The sequence below is a fragment of the Engystomops pustulosus genome, chromosome 1 (assembly GCF_040894005.1).
Source record: "Engystomops pustulosus chromosome 1, aEngPut4.maternal, whole genome shotgun sequence".
NCBI lineage: Eukaryota > Metazoa > Chordata > Amphibia > Anura > Leptodactylidae > Engystomops > Engystomops pustulosus.
The window spans coordinates 103,335,157-103,353,693 of record NC_092411.1 but is presented as its reverse complement, the minus strand read 5'-3'; the positions used below and the strand labels follow the sequence as shown (position 1 = coordinate 103,353,693).

Sequence of the window (18,537 nt, the reverse complement as noted above, 5' to 3'; positions counted from 1 at the left end):
CAACCACATTTGAATGTAGACATTAATGAAGTGTTGCATTGGGATGCATGTTATACCTTATAGGAGATACATTTCAGCTTCTGTCAGTCGCCTCTACTGAAAGGAGCAGCTCTGGGTATGTTTGACCTGCTCCATTCATGATGGGGAAACAGTACTCCTGTGTTAGGTTGCTGAAATCCACAACAAGCTGCGGTCTTCTCATATATCCATGCTGCTTTGATCTATTTTGGGGCTTCTCAATTGAAAGCCATAAGGCATTCACATTGAGCTAACATCACATTTACACTAACACAACTTGTGAATGTGGGCTTGAGGAAGGGGTCGTCACAATGCAACATGAACAATGAGGGGCAAGTGCCGATAGCATCTGTGGTTCCACTGAAACTGGAGGAATTTTTGGTATGAATTATGTTTTAAATAATTATGTGCATGGTGTGAATTATGTTTAAAATTGTTATTATGTACATGAAATAACTATATTTTACTGACATTTTGCCATTCTCTATAGTACCCACACCTGCTTTATATACAGTTGCAGCGTGTTGTACATTGTTTATATGAAAAACATGTGCTGCTTGTTACTGATCACATGTGTTTCAGGGGAAATGTAGATGCAATTGCACACGCCACTTCCCTTTCTGATTGCAAACCAGCATCAGATAAAAGCTGCAATCAGCTGATTTCTGATGTGTACGATGCAAAGTGATCATGCCACCGTTGGGTGTAGGGCCAATTCTATGCATTGTAAAACTTGATTTCCACACTGGGATAAGCAGCAATAAGTGTGTGTGCTGCTGTTATTTTTCCTTTAACGTGTATGTGTGAGTATGGAACGGTCATAAATCCCATACAGTAAAATGCTAATTTATTACCCTGCGGATTTACTGCGTGGAAATGTCTCACAACAAATCTTGATGCAATATGTTATGTGTACAGTTGTGCCTTAACACAATGTTGGATGTGTTGCACAACAGATATTTGTTAATCTAGTTGAATTCCACCAAATCTGAGGGGTTCCATTATTATCTCTGCATGATAATGACATTTTAGAGTTCCTTTCTCTAATAACCAGCCTAATTTGATTGGAAAGAAAAAACATTTTTTTTTTGTTAAACATTCAGTTGCATTTTGAGAAAGTATTGGTCTGTGAAGGCAGCTATGAATTGAACAGCACTGTGTAAAAATGTATGTGCAGACATAGAAAATTGTACTAGGAGTTTCAGAATTGCTTCTTATTGTTGACAATAGGGCCTGCCCATAATACAAAGCTGAAAAGACCGAGAATGGCTCACCTGAGCAAAACAGAAGCTTAGTCTGCTGTATTTGAGTAAAACACTAGAGACAGTTTGTCTTATTACAAAATAAATATTTAAAACGGGGGAATAAAACACAAATGTCCATTGATGCTAAAGCTTGTATTGCTTGAGCTATTATCCCAGAATGCTATGTAACAATCCATTGTCTGTCTCAGCTGGCCATTTTCTGTAGGAGGTCAGTGAAGCTGTGTGCACAGGTGCAGAGCACAGACACACTGACGGCCATAGCTTTCATTGCTGCAGGAGATGGATACAGTGCAGCAGCCTCCTTTGTTGCTAGAACTACTTCCTTCAGTGCTTGGCACAAGGCACCTCCTTCAGCTGCAAGCTTCACCTGAAGTTGGTTACAACTAAGTAATCGACCAAGAGTGTCCCCGATAAACACCAGCTTGTGTGCAGCGATCACTAACTGCTTTCCATGGCCTACAAAGACGCGTGGTGGGTGAGAACTTGCACTTCCTAAGAAGGTATTCACACAAGATTGAAGAGTCTGTAGATGTCCATGGCTTTGAGATGCATAAAAACGAAGCAAATGGCAATCTTCTTCTGAAGGTTCTGGATATGCATCAACCTTGGGAAGAATGGAATAAAAGAAAATGTGCTTAACACTTTTTAAAGGTACTCCAACCTTTCATAGAACAGTTCCATTGAGTACATTCTAAACATCTGATAAATATATGTTATCTTCAACTCCTGAAGTGGCTGCACTGTTCAATTCTGTAATTGATTTTTTTTGCGTTCATCGTATACTCTAACCAACGTGTAAAATTTATTCTACAGGTCAGTAGGATTACTGTGATACCAAATTATGTTTGCTTACATTTTACTAATTTTGTAGAATAAAATCTTACATTGGAATTATAAAATATATATAAAATTATTTTAAATTAATGGTCTCTATAGCAGTTTTTTTAAGCTTGTCTTTGCGGGACATGTTGTACTTTATAACGGTACCACTTTTGTATTGATACCTTCTCTCATCGCTTTTTATTGCATTTGATGTGGGTCAAGATAGGCAAAAGTCATAATTTGAGGTCAAATGATGGATATTTCAAAAAATGTTTTACAATGTTCATTGTGCAGATTTAATAGTGATTTTGTTTTATTGTACAGGTCATTACAGACACGGTGGTATCTTCTATATGGAGATTTTCACTTTTTTTAAATTTTATATAAGTGTTATATGTAACAGGGCTTTTCATTAATTATTATTATTATTATTTTTTTTTTGTTTTTTTACTTGTCCCGTTCATTATAATACCCTGCAATACTGATGTATTTTAGGGTATTATCACTGTCTGCCTGTAAGATCCTGGCACAGACCCCAGAGCTGTCCGTAGTAAATTCCTGTAAGGTTCTAACTCAGAACCCAAGGTTTGCCATAGCTGATGGCATAGCTAAGTGCAAGGAATCTCCCTACGCGCAAGGACAACAGCATTTAAAGAGTTAACACCCGCACTCAGAGCTCGTTCTGGCAGCAGGTGTTACATGGAGATGTTGGGTAGATTACCGCTGACACCCTGTGTTTCCCAATGCTGGTTCTGAAGAGCTGAACCAGCATCGAATTCACCGCATACTTGTATGGTGTGGAGCACAATTCTCTTATCTCTGCGCCATAATAGTACCGCACAGAGGGTTAAGGAGTTGAGCTTTGGGTAGGAAAATATTTACCTGTATGTCCTCATAGATAATGATGTAAGTAAGGCCACATACACACAATCATTGTCTCATGTGATAAGGCTGAAGTTTTTGTGGCTGCCTCATGCTCCATGTATTTCCAGTGTGTCATCCATATTTGCATTGGGATGCTGGGAAACAACCGCTCACTTTTTTTTTTTTTTATGCGGTCTGCAAAAAGGATGACACAAGGAATACACACAAGCCCACTTTGCTATGACACAGGGAAAAAAAATACTGTATACACAGTCCTAAAAAAACTGCCCTCACGTGTTTTTTGCGGCTGTACGAAATAAAAAAAAAAAAACTGCAGTTATATTATATAATATTATTGATTTTCCTTGTGTAATATTAAGTTATACAATTTTATATAATTATATAACAGTCCATAGTCATGTGATGCAACAAAGTAATCGGAGCATAACAAGCTGTGCATCTGTGTGACCATGGACCAGTGTTAATCCACTGGAAGTAGACACTGAAGTGTCCTGTTGAATTACACCAAACATAAATCTAGAAATCAGTGAAGCATTAATACGAAATTATATTGCAAAATTGTATAACTTTTCATTAAGCCAACAAAAAAAGTTATTTGCTGAAAGTGAACATCCCCTTTAACCTCTTAATGCTCCATAACGGTACGTCATGGAGCGGTTAAGGATGCATGAAAAGGGCTCATTGACAGACCTGGTGTTTGCAGCAAATTGCAACAACCGCAATTAGTGCTAGAACCCATTGTGTGAGTGTTAACATTTTTGGGTGTGAGGTATTGGTTTTGATTGTCGCTCCCTAATGACATCAGGAAGCGATAATCAGTTGCCATGACAGCCTGGGGTGTTTAAAAGACTACAGGATCTGGCATTGCTGAATATGTGTAACATTGTGCCCCTGGTGCACTCTTAAAATATCTATTGCAAATTCTCCATATACAACAATACAGTACATGGAAGGAGCAATCAGACTCTCTAGGGTTAAAATGACAATAAAACTAAAAAAAAAAAAAAGTTCAAATCAACCCCATTCCCTAGAGTGGATATAAAAATAAATAGTAAAAATCATAAACATGTTGGGTAACATAGCATCCCAAAATGTCCGATTGAAATATAATAACAGTTGTTCCCAGCAGTGAACCTCTTAATGGAACACACCACTATTTCACCGTTTTGTATCACAAAAAAAAAAAAAGTTATATATAAATAAATGAAAAGGTCATACAGTCCCCAAAATGGTAGCCATGTAAAAGTCAGCTCCTCTTGCAAAGACAGCTTTGTATGTCGAAGTATAAAAAAATTATTTGCGCCAGAAGATGGCAAAAATTTTTTCGTACACATGCTTTACATTTTATAAAATGTATTAAAACATAAAATAAAAAATGTATAAAATTTGGTATCCCAGTGAGCCAAAAAATAAAGAAGACATAATTTGGAGCACAAAGTGAAAGCCGTAGAAGCCCAAAAGAAAGCTGTAAAAAGCCCACAAGAAAATGCTGCAAATGTGATTTTTCAGCAATTTCACTGAATCTGGAATTTAAGCTTGGTATAATAAATATGATCACTAAGAATTACAATTGGTTATGCAGAAAAATGAAAGCCCTCATGTAGCACAGTACACAGAAAAATGAAAACGTTATTGATTTTTGAAGGTGGAGAGCGAATAATGATCGCAAAAGGCTGCATCCTTGAGGAAACCTACCATTTGATTTGATGCATTATGAACCAAGCTAACCTTGAGAATGCTGTAGCTACACGGATGCAGAATCATATCCTGTTTAATCCCTGTGCTGAGTGGTTTTGCCGAAAAAACTATTGTGAAATTATTCTGTCAGAAGCGCTCTTTTCCTTTCACATTAATTATGCACTGCACCAGAAGATGATGTAATCATTGTTCTCCCTGCCAGGCAGAATAATCAATTGCTGCACCATCCCCCAGCTGCTGTGTATGGGTGATCCAGCTTTGGTTGATTAGTCCTGTCTTGGCTGTTCAGAAAGCTTGTGTGTAATGTGATCCAACTTTCCCAAGGTCCTGAATTTATCATCGTTTTTTTTTTCTCAACAAAGTAGGTTTGGTTCATAATGCATGAAATAAAAGGGTAGATTTTTTTTTTTTTTAGAGGACAACTGCCTTTTGCCAGTCAAATAACTGACGTTTGAGAGTCACTCTTACCTTCCTTTCCTGTAAAGGCTTCTGTTCCACAGTCTTCGGTTGATCTTTGGATTTCAATGTGGCTTGCACATTTGTACCCTAGTAGAAAGAGAAGAAAAAAAATCCATCCAGGTAAATCCAGTTTATAAAGAGTGTTAGATAATATGGTTATAAACAATAGGCATTTGATTCCTGTAATCTATGACACAGACAGCAGAATACTGATGAATTAGTCTTCACTTACCTGTAAATGAACATAGTGATTGTCTCTGCATTGAATTCTCTCATATTCGCTGTCCGCATCCTCCTCTGGATCACTAGGACTTCGATGTAGAATAGGTGGTGGTGGCAGAGGTCGATCTTGAATGCTGCCCTTTCGATGTGATGCAGGAGAAGCGGTGGGTATTGCAGGAAGTGGTCGTCGTGAAAGGCTTTCACTAGATGACAGTCTTGGTCTTGGAAAGAGAAGGGCTGCATTTGCATTCACCAGTGACATTAAATAGCCACTTTGTTCCTGAACTAAATGAGTCAATGGTAGTAACTCAGTCCCACCCTCCTGCAGTGCCTTCAATGCATGTTCCAGTTTCTCCAAATGTCCAGAAAGTTCTCGATGAAGGGAGGGGTCTGAAGCTTGGCATGAGTAGAGAAGAACAACTTGTGCCAAGCCAACAAAGTCTTTAAGGACTTCAGCACCCTGAATTGTCAATTGATTTTCTATACATCCTCGCCGTGTACCTTCTTGAGCGCCATCTCTTAAAAGTATCATTGTCCTTTGTATCTCCTGATACTGCACTCTTAGTGCCTCCACTGTACTAAGTCCATCAGTACGATGATCTCTGGTCAAAAGGGATGGTAGACCAGACTCCCTACTTCCACTTGAATCTAGTGAACGGGCACTCCCACTACTAGAAACTGACAGGCGATGGGTCTGAGGTGGTGGGTCAATGGGTTCTGGCAAGTTACCACAACTAAGAATATCTTCAGGTGCCTCATAAAGATTTTGAAGACCAGACACTCGTTTGAGGTTAGAGGGCATAGAATAAATCCCCTCATCTTCCTCATCATCTAGTGGCACATTTTGAAAAGTCGGTGGCACATCATAAATATCTTCTGGAATCTCTTCAGGGGGTATCACGGACTCATCTTTTACTTCTTTTAGTCGTAACACAGGGCTATCATACATAGACTGTGCATCTTTCAGCAATGATGACGGCATATCGTAAATCTGCAGAACATTGTTAGAATAAGATCATATACAAACTGTAAGAAAGGGATTGATTGTAGCAAATGTTTGCTGAATTAAAGCATGGATTGACAACTATGTTTTCACAAGACTATTTTTGTAGTTTTATATACACAATGCACTGTGGAGGCGCAGGTCTCGTTTTTGGTGCACATTTATGAGCAATTCTAAGTTAAAAGGTTTATTTTCATTAATTTGACTGGACATAACATGTTTATACCCAATTTATAATCTGTTAGACCAGGGATTGACTGTTTTAAAGCGTAACTGTAAAGTTATAGTAATTTACCAAATTATTTTATGGGATTCCCCCTTTAAAAAACAAACAGAATGATCTCTACTTTGTGCTGCTCCCCCTTTTCTTTTCAAGGTTATGGCATTTTCTGTTCTGAAGGTGTTAGCTTGCCCATGGATCCCATGATGCCTTGTGTTCTCTCTCAAAGTAATTTAGCATTAAATCCATTTAGTTTCCCACAAGTAAATCCACTGAACACTTCACATACAGGATGTATATGGTGAGACCACCCTGGCAGCTTCCATCACATGGAGGAGCAGGGAACATGAATAAGTGGAAGAAATCCAAGTACATCACTTACATGAAGTCTATAGCGTGTGCTCTGTGAGCACTAAGGGTTAATAGTATCTCTGCACAGAGCTGATACTGCTGATGACAAGGAAGGGGACAGCATGAGGTGCAGAGAGAGAAAGTTCTGTAGAATCACAGACTGGGATGGAGGTACAGATAACACAACAAATACGTAAACGGTGGAGCTAATATTAATCTGTGATGTGGTCTAGGACTAGGAGCTCTCCTTCACTCCCCAAACGCATCAAATGAATAGTGTCCAACAGCAAAACTGACCACACAAGTTTTCTGAATAAAATCTTCCTTTTACTTCATAATTTCTCATAAAACATTCAAATTTTTTGATAAATTGACCATATATTCACTATGGTAAAGTTCAAAGAACTTGCATTCTCAGGCCACGAGGTAACGAGAGTATGTTAACATGTTTGTAAACTTGCATAAGCATAATCACAGTCCATCCTTTGAATGTCCTTTTAAACAACTCACGTATCCTGATGCTGACCATATATTCACTATGATAATGTTCAAAGAGCTTCCTCAGTCTGAGGAAGGGGGCGTGACCCCCCGAAACGTCACAGCACAGTGCTCACAGCACTTTTGGGAGGCGTCTGTTTGAGTTAGGGTCTCCGTCCATGCACCAGGATATGTGAGTTGTTTTAAAGGACATTCAAAGGATGGACTGTGATTATGCAAGTTTACAAGTATGTTAACATACTCACGTTACCTCGTGGCCTGAGAATGCAAGCTCTTTGAACTTTATCATAGTGAATATATGGTCAATTTATCAAAAAATGTGAATGTTTTATGAGAAATTATGAAGTAAAAGGAAGATTTTATTCAGAAAACTTGTGTGGTCAGTTTTGCTTTTGGACACTATTCATTTGCTGGAGGTACAGATAGGCAACAGGGGAGGTCTTGACCACACTATTCTGTGCAGGAGATTCACACATTCAGCTCTGCTACATACACAGCAAGCGGTGTCACATGACCTCCTCCCCTGTGAGCAAGGAGAAGCAGCTTCCCACCCATGAAACTGTCTGATAAGCCCTGCAGTCCGTAGATTTGTTTATCAGCAGAGGGAGAGGAATCCGCTATTGCAGCTCTGAGATAATCTGAGGGGTATAGCAAAGAAACTGCTGGATATAGGGAACAAACATAATAGGCAGAGTTGTTTTACATCCCATGAGCTATTGATTTGTGGAAAAAAAACCTTAATAGTTACCCTTTAATAATATAATCTATGCTGCCTATAAAATAGGAATTAAAATAAAAATCAAGAATCTGCAGAGAGCAAAGAACCCACATTGCACCTGGAATAGCCAAATGCCTGAATAATTATTTATTTTTCACAGTCCTGCTGCTACTAAGTCAAACAAAAGGTATAGATAAGGAGGAGATCTTCAGGCATGCTACCTTAGGCCCAGTTCACAGCACAGTTATGAGCCAAAACCAGTCAAGGCAACTACACATATGTAGTAATTGGAAGATTAACACATGTTCAGTGTGTTCAAAGATTGCTGATAGATTCACAATGAGGCTTATATGGTAAATGTGCAGAAAGTGGTTAAGGGTGCAGCCACACATAGTTTTTCAGATGCGGTTTTTGAAGCCAAAAACAGATGTGGATCATAATGGGTGAGGACTTATCATTAAGAAGTGCTACTCTATTTTTATTCCACTCCTGGATGGGGCATCAAAAACTGCATCTGAGACAATTTGAAATATAATATCTGGGGCAGCGATACGTACATCTCCAGGTTTGTGCAAATGCTGCCCGAATCCTTTTGTATCACTTTAAACTGGAGACCATTGTTTATACTGCTAATGTTAACACTGTTTGACATGCGTCTGGGGGTACATTTTTTCAATAAACGAGTTAAACAAAAAAAAAAAAAAAACTGCATCTGAAAAACTGCACATGTGGATGCACCCTCAGGGCCGATGCAAAGCTCCTTCCTGATCGCATGCGTTTAGGTGAATGCATACAAGATTGGGAGTAGCTCCTCCCTATTGCATTTGAATTGTGTTTATATGTGTAAACTTGGCCTAAACATTTTGACATCCTGCTCACCTCTTGTGGGCATTTTCGAGGCACCTCAACCTGTCGTGGCGAGTTGTAGATGTCATCTTCAGATGTAGGTGGTGAAATACAAAGGCGAGCGATTGGTGGTACTTGATAAACCTATTTAAAAAAGTAAAAACTTAGCCCCACATCACTCCATCTGCCATCTAACCCATGTACTGAGATCTTTGTCTTTATCTCACCTCTGCGCACGATGGCGACTGTTGTTCATCTTTGTTAATTTTTAACTTTTCTTCAGAGTTTTGTAGATTTGAGTTCACAACATTAGCTGCAAGAAGGCGAGGAGCTTGGTATTCACTTTCCTGTGCCTCTGTCTCCGGAAGTAGCCGTAATCGATTTCCAGGTGCAATTCCTTGCTTCCCACCAAGTGAGCAACGCCACCATCCACTAAGGGCGGGAGGATCTTGATCTAGAACCAACATCACGTCACCTCGACGAAAGCTAAGTTCTTCAGGACTCTCGGCAGCATTATCGTATAAGGCCTGCGCCAGCTGGGCCTAAGTGGAAATAAAAACGTGAAGAAACTTCATATCAGTCTGATACATTATGCATTTCATATATACGCAGCAACTTGGTGCACACTTCCTGTGGGATATCACGCACACTACAAGACAAAAACCACGGTCCTCCATTTAAAGGGCACCTACTACCCCGATTCTACCTATAAAGGTAGAAGGGGTGGTAGGTGGATGGATGGGACGTGAGGATAGCCCTTTTTTGGGCTAATCCTCACGTCCCGGGTGTCTTTTACAAAACTTTATTACATGTATATGCAAATTTTTTTATGCGGCTACTGGGGCGTGGAGTAGCCGGACATGCGGCTACTAGTCGCGGCTACTCCACGCCCCAGTAGCCGCGTTACTCTGCCTACCAGGTAATCTTCGGCGTGCAGCTCCTGGTAGCTGCGCGCCCTCGTCCGAGTCCCCCAGCTACTGCGCATGCGCAGTAGTTCCGGCCCCAGTAGCCGCATAAAAAAAAATTAGCATATACATGTAATAAAGTTTTGTAAAAGACACCCGGGACGTGAGGATTAGCAGAAAAAAGGGCTATCCTCACGTCCCATCCATCCACCTACCACCCCTTCTACCTAGGTAGAATCGGGTGGTAGGTTCCCTTTAAGGCAAAAAATAAATACAATTAGAGTAATACTAATTGTGTATTACACCATTTATTTATAAATAAAACCTATGAAATTGTCCCTGTATTTTTTCCCTTATGTATTATATTTTAACAACTCCTTATCTTGCCAGTTAATAAAATTGATGAATTAAATAAAAATTGATTCTTAAACTTTGATATATGGCATGAATTGTTGTGGGGGTTAGGCCGCATTCACATCGCCGTTGCCCGCCGTACTGTAGCACGGCTTTCCCACTGTGGCACGGGGGGAGAGCAGGAGGGGCGCACGGTGCTGTATGGCGAGAAAAGATAGGACATGTCCAAGATTGATGTTGTAATATTGCCACCTAGTGATACGTTATAGGGATTACCGATTTCTTGTGTTTCCCTTAAATAGCTTTTTTTTGGTTATAATACATCTGCACTTGCTTACATATATGCATACACACACTAATAGGAGCACCAAGACCTTCGCAAAAAGCAGTATAACATTTGTAGAAGACAGAATAACACATACAGATTTATAGAGACTATTTGAATACCTTGTGCCTTCCTAAAATGAAATAGATAGAGATATTTATCTTTTACAGACACAGTGTTCATCACCGTAAAGCAGTCATCCATCCGGCTGCTAATAGAATACAACCCTTCAGTCAGCTGCCTTGAGACATAAAGGAAGATGCTACATTTCAATAAAACCCAGAAATGATTTTTCAGTTTACATAATCCATCAGATACTGACTAAACCATTTTGATAAATTAATAACTAGAAACACGCGCAGTTGCAATCCTCAAGGTGAACATCAGTATTAGTCCAGAGATGCCAATTCCACAATCCAAATGGTTATTCAAGGAAAAAGCTCATTGAAGCACCGGATAAACACTACAACTGTGCAGCCCTGGCTACCCCTACATATATTGTTTCAGAAGGTTAATACAGTCAGGATTTCATGAGATTCCCCCTGCTTACCCTGCCATGTCTTTCAACCATTATGCAGAAGGTTCTTGTCCCTTTAAGAGAACAGAACATGTGGCGGTGACATCATTCTTGATACAGAAGAAAGAAAGAGCGCACTGTGTCCAAGAGAGTGCCCAGTAAAAGCCAGATCACAAGCTGCTCCTATACAGGCATCGCTCATACTGATGAAAATGAGATGAACAGGACATCCAATTTGATTCTTATGCGTCACCATTCTGAGTTTGTGGCTTGTGCACTTAATCTGCCCTTCAGCTAACCAGTCGTGTCCTAACAGCGACAGCTCCTGCAACATAATACCAAATCTCACACTGACATCCTTGTGGAAAATGTGTGCGCACAAGTCCTGCTCTCCCATTACTAACCCCCAACCCCCTCTCAATCCCCCAGTTGCTCACAGTATAGACAGCTGGCTGCCTTTAGAATGGGAAACTATAGCTGTGGCTATTGGGAGGATCCTTCTTTTAGGATGCCTTGGTCTTTGTATGTTGTGGATAATCGTGTACTCTTACATTACACCATTAACTATATGGCAGAGAAAAACCACAATTACTAGGATAATGCAACGTCTTCCCAGAATAATCTGGCTGGAAGCACTTAGAGGGAAGTGCACATCATTCCAAGCCTGAGCCAACAGTCAGAACTGCTGAGGTCTGTAACAAAGCATCCAAAGGTCACCTATAAATAAGAGTCCTTCAGTAATCTTCTGATAAGAGTTGTGAAAAACAATAGGCTTCACTGAGTTATGGGCATCTTGGAAGGCCGGACAACAAACAACATGGCCACTATTTATGCTCCAACAGAGCTTGTCATCCAGCGTCATTGGGTACCAACTAGTTACGCAGCGGCAGAAGAGCAGGAAATTCATCACTGCACACAGGACCCCTTTCTGGCATCTGCCAACAAATATGATATGCACTGTACGGTTGCCAATTTCATTGGTTATGGAATCCATGCAGAATGGTCTTGGAAGTCTTTATAGATAGATAAAAACTGGTCTATTCCTAACCCAACACCAAAAGTAAAGTTGGGAGTTTTCTACTTGATGCACAGGAAAAACTGCAAAAACTGTAAGCAAAAAAAGACACCCTCATCGCTCTTGAATACAATGCATGTCAGATACAGATTGTATCTATCTCTTGGTTATCATTAGCATCACTAGGCTTACTGCAGACATAGCGTAATGGCTGCACAACTTACCACAATGGTAATTCTGCAGCCAACCAAAATCATATGGTATCTGATGAGGTTTTATCCTGGGATTTGACAGCCGAAGGGTTTGAAGCCCAACCTTTGAATTGTAATGGTAGATCTGCACACAAAAACATTTTCCACAATGTGTGTATGGGATATTCACCCTTTACACTACACCCCTACTGGATTTGCCGCTATGTGCGTCGAAGCCCTCATAATCACTAATATATTGACCACAAAATTGATGTATTTCCCTCCACCACTATAGTGCTCCCCTGATGTCCACTGTGCCCAATGCACTTAGGTCCATTTTTCATACCAATAATTTAATCAGAATAATTATCTTTAACATGGTAAAGTAATGGGGACACATTAGTATCAGTATTAGGACAATTAACCAGGACCTTCTCAACCGGCCTTAGATCACCATAGAAGATACAGCAGAATGTCCAAGTATTGTGGACAACATATGGATGAACATGCGCAGCCTAAAGGTCATAATACTGATGTACTTTATGGTTTACATTGGCGCCATATTACCCTTTATCCAGCCATGGTCAGTAACTGAGACATTAGTACCCGGCCAGGTTTATGCCAAATGGTTCCCTTTGGCATACATGTGGATAATGGGAGTCTATTAGCATGTTAAATGTGTAGAAGTCATGTGAGGTTCCTGGTGTAGGTGCTAACAGGATACAAGCAGTGGAAGCCAAGATGAACTCCATAACATAATCCTTAGCGTATCCAGCATGTATCCTGGGCTGGAATCATGTGGAATATTTCTTTAGGAGAAAAACTTGCTGTGAACATTTAATCCAAGTTCTCCTATGATGTTTCTATTTATTGTGGTTTTGGATGCCGAATTTCATCATAATTTTAACCATCAATGTGAAAATCCACCCTTGCTGTAAATTTGTTGAATGCGGGAGGGGGGGGGGATAGATTCCTCAAATTAATAAGAAACGGATACAGACTCCTGTAAATAAAGGAGTATAAACTTTTTGTTGCACCACAATCTTTTAGTTACACAATTAATCCATCAGAATATAGATGACATTTAGCAAAAGAAACATTTTAAGACAAAATTAACATTAAAAATAAAGTGCGGTGACAGAGCCAGCGCGATACTGTACATTACACCCAATGATGTCACCTTGTGGGACTTTCTCCACATACACAGCAGCTCCCCACACCCAAGAAGAAAACAAACAAGGGACAAATCACTTACTGGCATTGCGTCCTCTGTGCCAATCACTCACATGCCAATGGAGATTACCATAGATGTCCTCACACAGCCTGGCACCTGTAACACAAACAGTGACACAGTGAGTGCAGCTCAGGCTGGAACCATTCCTGGTCATGGCTGGCAGGGGCACCTACCTGAGGTTAGGGGAGGATAGCCTCCTGTAAGGAAGTCCCCGGAGGTGCACACAATAGTGGGGGGCAGGAAATGGGGAGCAAATGAGGGGGGACTCACCTCACAAGTGAGAGTTCATGAGAAGTCCCGGGTCTCGTCCTACAGCACAGTGCACGGGAGGAGAAGCAGGGGGAGGGAAGGACACAGCACAAAGGTGGGGGAAGACATAGGAGGCAGGAGCCTGGGACCTGGAGGAGGAGACATGGCGGAGGGAGGGAGCTGAAATACGAGAGGAGCCCCTATCTGACCAATTGTACCGGCACCAGGACGGGGGAGGGGGAGCAATCATTAACACCTTCATCACTGAAGACTCCGCCATTAACCCTTAGTGCCCGGCGGCAGATGTGCTGGAGAGTTAACCACCTGCGTGCCAGCAGGAAGACCATTCATACAGAAGTACTGCGAGGGCCACACCTTTGTCGCGCTTGGAAGAGGCAGCTTTCTATGAAAAGGCTGCTGTGAATTTTGGTCTTCATGAGAACAGAGGGCTTCTTGTGTGAAGGGACTGTCAGCACCAGCCTCCTGCCCACACTCCTCACACAGGGGTCCTCTGTTCTGGGCTCCATCCCCCACTCCATGATGTCAACCCCACCAGCATGGAAGGACATCATGGCTATATACTGTAGTTACAGTTTATGGATATACAGTTTATACATGTATTCACATTTTCAGGTGTATCACTTACATATCATACATATAATATATATATATATATATATATGTCAAGCTCACAAAAGGAACATTATTTGGATTTGTATAATCCTTCTATGTATTATTTGTCTTCCCCCTCTATGGGAGTCATTTATAATTTTTGTGGCATGTTTCTTCTATTTAGGCACATAAACTGTGTGTTGTAATAGACTGTGATAATTGTTTCACATGGGCTTAATACAACCAAAACTGCCTAAAATGACTCCACATTCATGAAGGAGAAATACAACTACCGTAGGTTGATTTGCTTTTTATGGGTCTACGTGTGTGACACAAATTGCACCAAAAAAACTGTTGGAGAAACAAGAAGAGCGGGAAAAGTGTCCTAAACTGAGCAACCAAAAAAAAAAATCACCAACATTCCAATTTTCAACAATTTCACATTTTTTTGGACTGTGGCTCAATATTCAAATTTATAAAAACACAGTCAAGAAAAAGATATGGATTCTGGTTCTTCTGTTAATACCGGGGATCAATTTCCATAATGTAGTTCACCATTCAGACTCCTTCGCTATGATTGTACAATCATACATCTGTACAGGAAAATCATAGAAGGAAACATAGCGTAGCCTATGTAAGTGTTCGGAAAAGAACATAATTTATTATGGTGCAGCAGGAGAAAAGAAAAAGAAAAAGTGTCAGCCAAAAAACTGGCATACATCAAATAATAAATAACCCACTATGAGTCTAATTTCATTAAGATGATTTTATTTTTCAGGATCTAAGTGAAACTATGTAGCATGTTTTATCCGACTGTATGTACAGAGGTATCCTCCATACATAGTCCTACAGATCCTGTATGGCAGGACATGATGGTAGTGCAATTCTGTTCTGGGTCTGTACTTGTATGTATGATTAAGCCCACAGGACATTTCCTGCTAAATTTTCTTTCTTTTTGTCTTCAATCTCTCTAGAAACCTCAGCATCATACTCCGATTGTACTTTAAAATATTAAACCGTGGCGTTTTCAGTGTGCAGATTCTGTGCGACACTATCCATCCCAGACAAGCTAATTGGTTTCATAAACTTTTCACACTCATACACCAAATCTGCCTTAAAGTTAGCCCAGACAAACTGGAAAGACACCAGATTTATCACCGTATCTGATGTTGGATGATAACTTTGTCACATTTTTAGTGATGTCTGCCACCAAATATGTGGCAAAATCCACACTTGATGTGCTAGGCATTGTAGCCGACTATCTAATGTGTATTGGGACCTTCTGACTCTCCAGCATAGAAACCTTGGGGGTAATTTGAACTGTCCAATTTATCAACTTCATCAAGTGTACACATGGCAAGAGTTAATTTCCCATGCAAGAATTTGGAAACAGCACAGAAACCATGTTGAGAGGCTGTATGCAGGTAAACTTCATTGAATGGAGCTTTGTTTGCACACAAAGCTTTAACTGGGTAATAGTACTGACTCTAGTAAATAGGCTATTAGCAACTTCCACTGCCAAAATACCCCTAAGGTTTTTACAACGAGTAAAACGAATATATCTTTTGGTTGCCATACACATAAGTCTGATAAATCCGTAGGTTGTAACAGGGCATACAACTTTCCAACAGCAGATGCTGGGGGAAAGTTGGATCACATGTGATGAAATTGAACATGGCTCATGCTTGGTTTTCACAGAAGATATTTTGATACAGAGGGGGAGATTTATTAATACCACATTGCAAGGTTGTCTACACTCGTGAGTATGATGCGATGAACTCGTATCACACTCACAATGCGTGCTGCCCGGATCTCCCGGCACGAACACTGCAAACCGGAACTGAACTGACATGCTGAGTTCAGTTCCGGTTTGCAGCGTTCGGGCCGCACGATCCAGGCAGCACGTGTTGCGAGTGTGATACGAGTTCATCACATCACACTCGCGAGTTAGATCTTAACATATAACATAGAAGGTCAGAACTTTTTCAGAATTTTTCTAATCCATTAATAAATGTAATGTTTAAACGTTTCCACCCAAATAATTCCTATTAATAAAATCATAAACTTAAGGCCACCTGCAGAAGGACATGCCAAGTCTTGGCTTTGCAAGGCTCACTGCAGGCGCATGCATGCAGCCAGAGAAAATGCACCCGTATGTTGGTTTGATCCCATGGACTGCACACGTGGTACAGGACAGGATAGTTGCATCGTTCAGAAATATCATGCAAGGACTCCCTGTTTTCCGGCTGAAATGTAGTACTGGTACTGTAACAGATTGTGTGCAGCCAGCCTGAAACGTATGTTTCTTCAATTTTTCATTGACGATTTGCATCTGTTTTTCACAGACCCCATAAACTATAGTCTATGAGTGATTCATGAAAGTATGTACTGAATAGGATTTGCTCAATATTTTAACGGATCCCAGTGGTATGGTAAAATAATGGCCGTGGACACTGAACTATCTTTTAAAAATCTGCCTCATGTAGTCAATCAAAGAGTTTGCTGCCACAATAACAATTTTATGAATGTGTTTTGTGTGGGGAGGTCATTGCCTCTAGAGGAAAATGCAGCTGATAAACCTACATGTAAATATGTAAAAAACACATTCTTTACATACAGTTAAGATTGCCAAAGGCTAATTTGAGAACATTTTCTAGAATTGCCAGAAAAATAAGTAGACCTCACCAACAAAACAGCGAAACTATAGTAAATTACATGTATTCATTGTAATACATGTAACACATGTAATAGTGGTGGTGAACCAATGGCACAGTTGCCAGAGGTGGCACTTGGAGCACTCTCTGTGGCCATTGCCCCAGCACAGAGTTGAACAGACAAGACTCATGGTATCCCCCTGCACTCCCAACCACAAAACATTATGCAGGATAAGCGAGGAGGTTTGGACAGGGCTGGTTATTATTTGAATTAAATTAAATATTCTGCCTTTCAGACAGCTTGATAAATATGCCCCAATGGAGGAGATTTATTGAGATTTATCCATTTTTTTGCCACTTTTCCAACTAGAATGACAAAGGGCAGTTTGCGGGCAATCACATAGCACCAATATGGGTAAGACACTTGTCGATGATGTATATATGCAGAACTATTGAGTATAATGGTTACTGTTAAATATGATGGAACATCTGATGTTAGATTACTATGTGAGATTTATTGTAGTTAGGGGATACACCCGATGTTGTTTATGTGATCTAGCCCAGCTGGACCATAGTATTGGGTTCTCTCATTGCATCAATTGTACCTGTTATGTTTTTTTTTAATAATTAATAAAGCTTGATGTTTCTATATATTTTAATATAAAGAACGTTGTAACTCTTGTGTTCTTTGGTAGTATAGTATGACAAAGGGGTCATGGTCTTTGAAAAAGGAAGGGACTTCACAGGAAAAAGTCTGTGTCACAAACGTTACGCCAAATTTTGCTATTTTTTGGGGGAGTTAATTAGACCAAATAATAGATGGTGCAAAGTATGACTAGACAGTCTTATACTATACCAAATTTATCATCCAGCATCAGACGCAGTGATAAATCTGGTTCATCGGAGAACTGTCTAGTCTAACTGTGCACTGTTCTGGTTTGTAAACTAACTAAGACTAAGAATGGAAAATATCCTGTTATGAATGTTTTTTGGGATACTAAGTCAAATAGAAAACTAAGAAAAGCTGACATATCTTCTTTAATTTGACCTGGCATGTGGCATATTCTACACTACTCTGTGGCCAGCTATACAGTATATACATAATACATAAATACTGCTGGGAGTGAAAGCCCTTAAGCTAATGGTTCAAATTTTAGAAATTTCTCAAATTATTCTGGAATTTTCCATAGCATTTTACGATATTTACAGTTGAAATATTGAACATATTACATAATATTTTTTAATAACAAAATACCTTAATACATTGAAAAAAGAGAGCTTATGCAGACAATTTGCACACAGATATTAATCCTAGCTGCTTACTTATCCACCCCCTACAAAATAGCTGGCCATTCCCCTACAAACCCTCCTGTAATGAAGACGCTGTGAGCTCATGCTGCTTAAAGTTGTCACCGCAGCATGATGGAGATCCTCCATCCTTCTACTTCTCCCACAGAGCTTTATCAAAGTACCTCT

The 18,537-nt window shown here is 40.0% G+C and overlaps 1 protein-coding gene across 3 annotated transcripts; it reads right to left on the bottom strand.

Moving 5' to 3' along the window:
* Positions 1–1,345: 1,345 nt before the first annotated feature.
* EFS (embryonal Fyn-associated substrate) lies at positions 1,346–13,972 on the bottom strand. Of its 3 annotated transcripts, none has more exons than XM_072150704.1 (7): positions 13,817–13,972; positions 13,568–13,642; positions 9,233–9,547; positions 9,039–9,149; positions 5,380–6,360; positions 5,157–5,234; positions 1,346–1,887 (listed from the first exon to the last, which is right to left on the bottom strand). In XM_072150704.1, exons 2-7 carry the CDS (start codon positions 13,571–13,573, stop codon positions 1,468–1,470), a joined length of 1,911 nt encoding a protein of 636 aa, XP_072006805.1. In that variant the 5' UTR covers positions 13,574–13,642; positions 13,817–13,972; the 3' UTR covers positions 1,346–1,467. The 3 variants fall into 3 exon arrangements, with proteins under 3 accessions (XP_072006805.1, XP_072006806.1, XP_072006802.1); XM_072150705.1 differs by having other exon boundaries at positions 13,720–13,961; XM_072150701.1 differs by lacking the exons at positions 13,568–13,642; positions 13,817–13,972 and adding an exon at positions 11,140–11,441.
* Between the last annotated feature and the right edge of the window lie 4,565 nt (positions 13,973–18,537).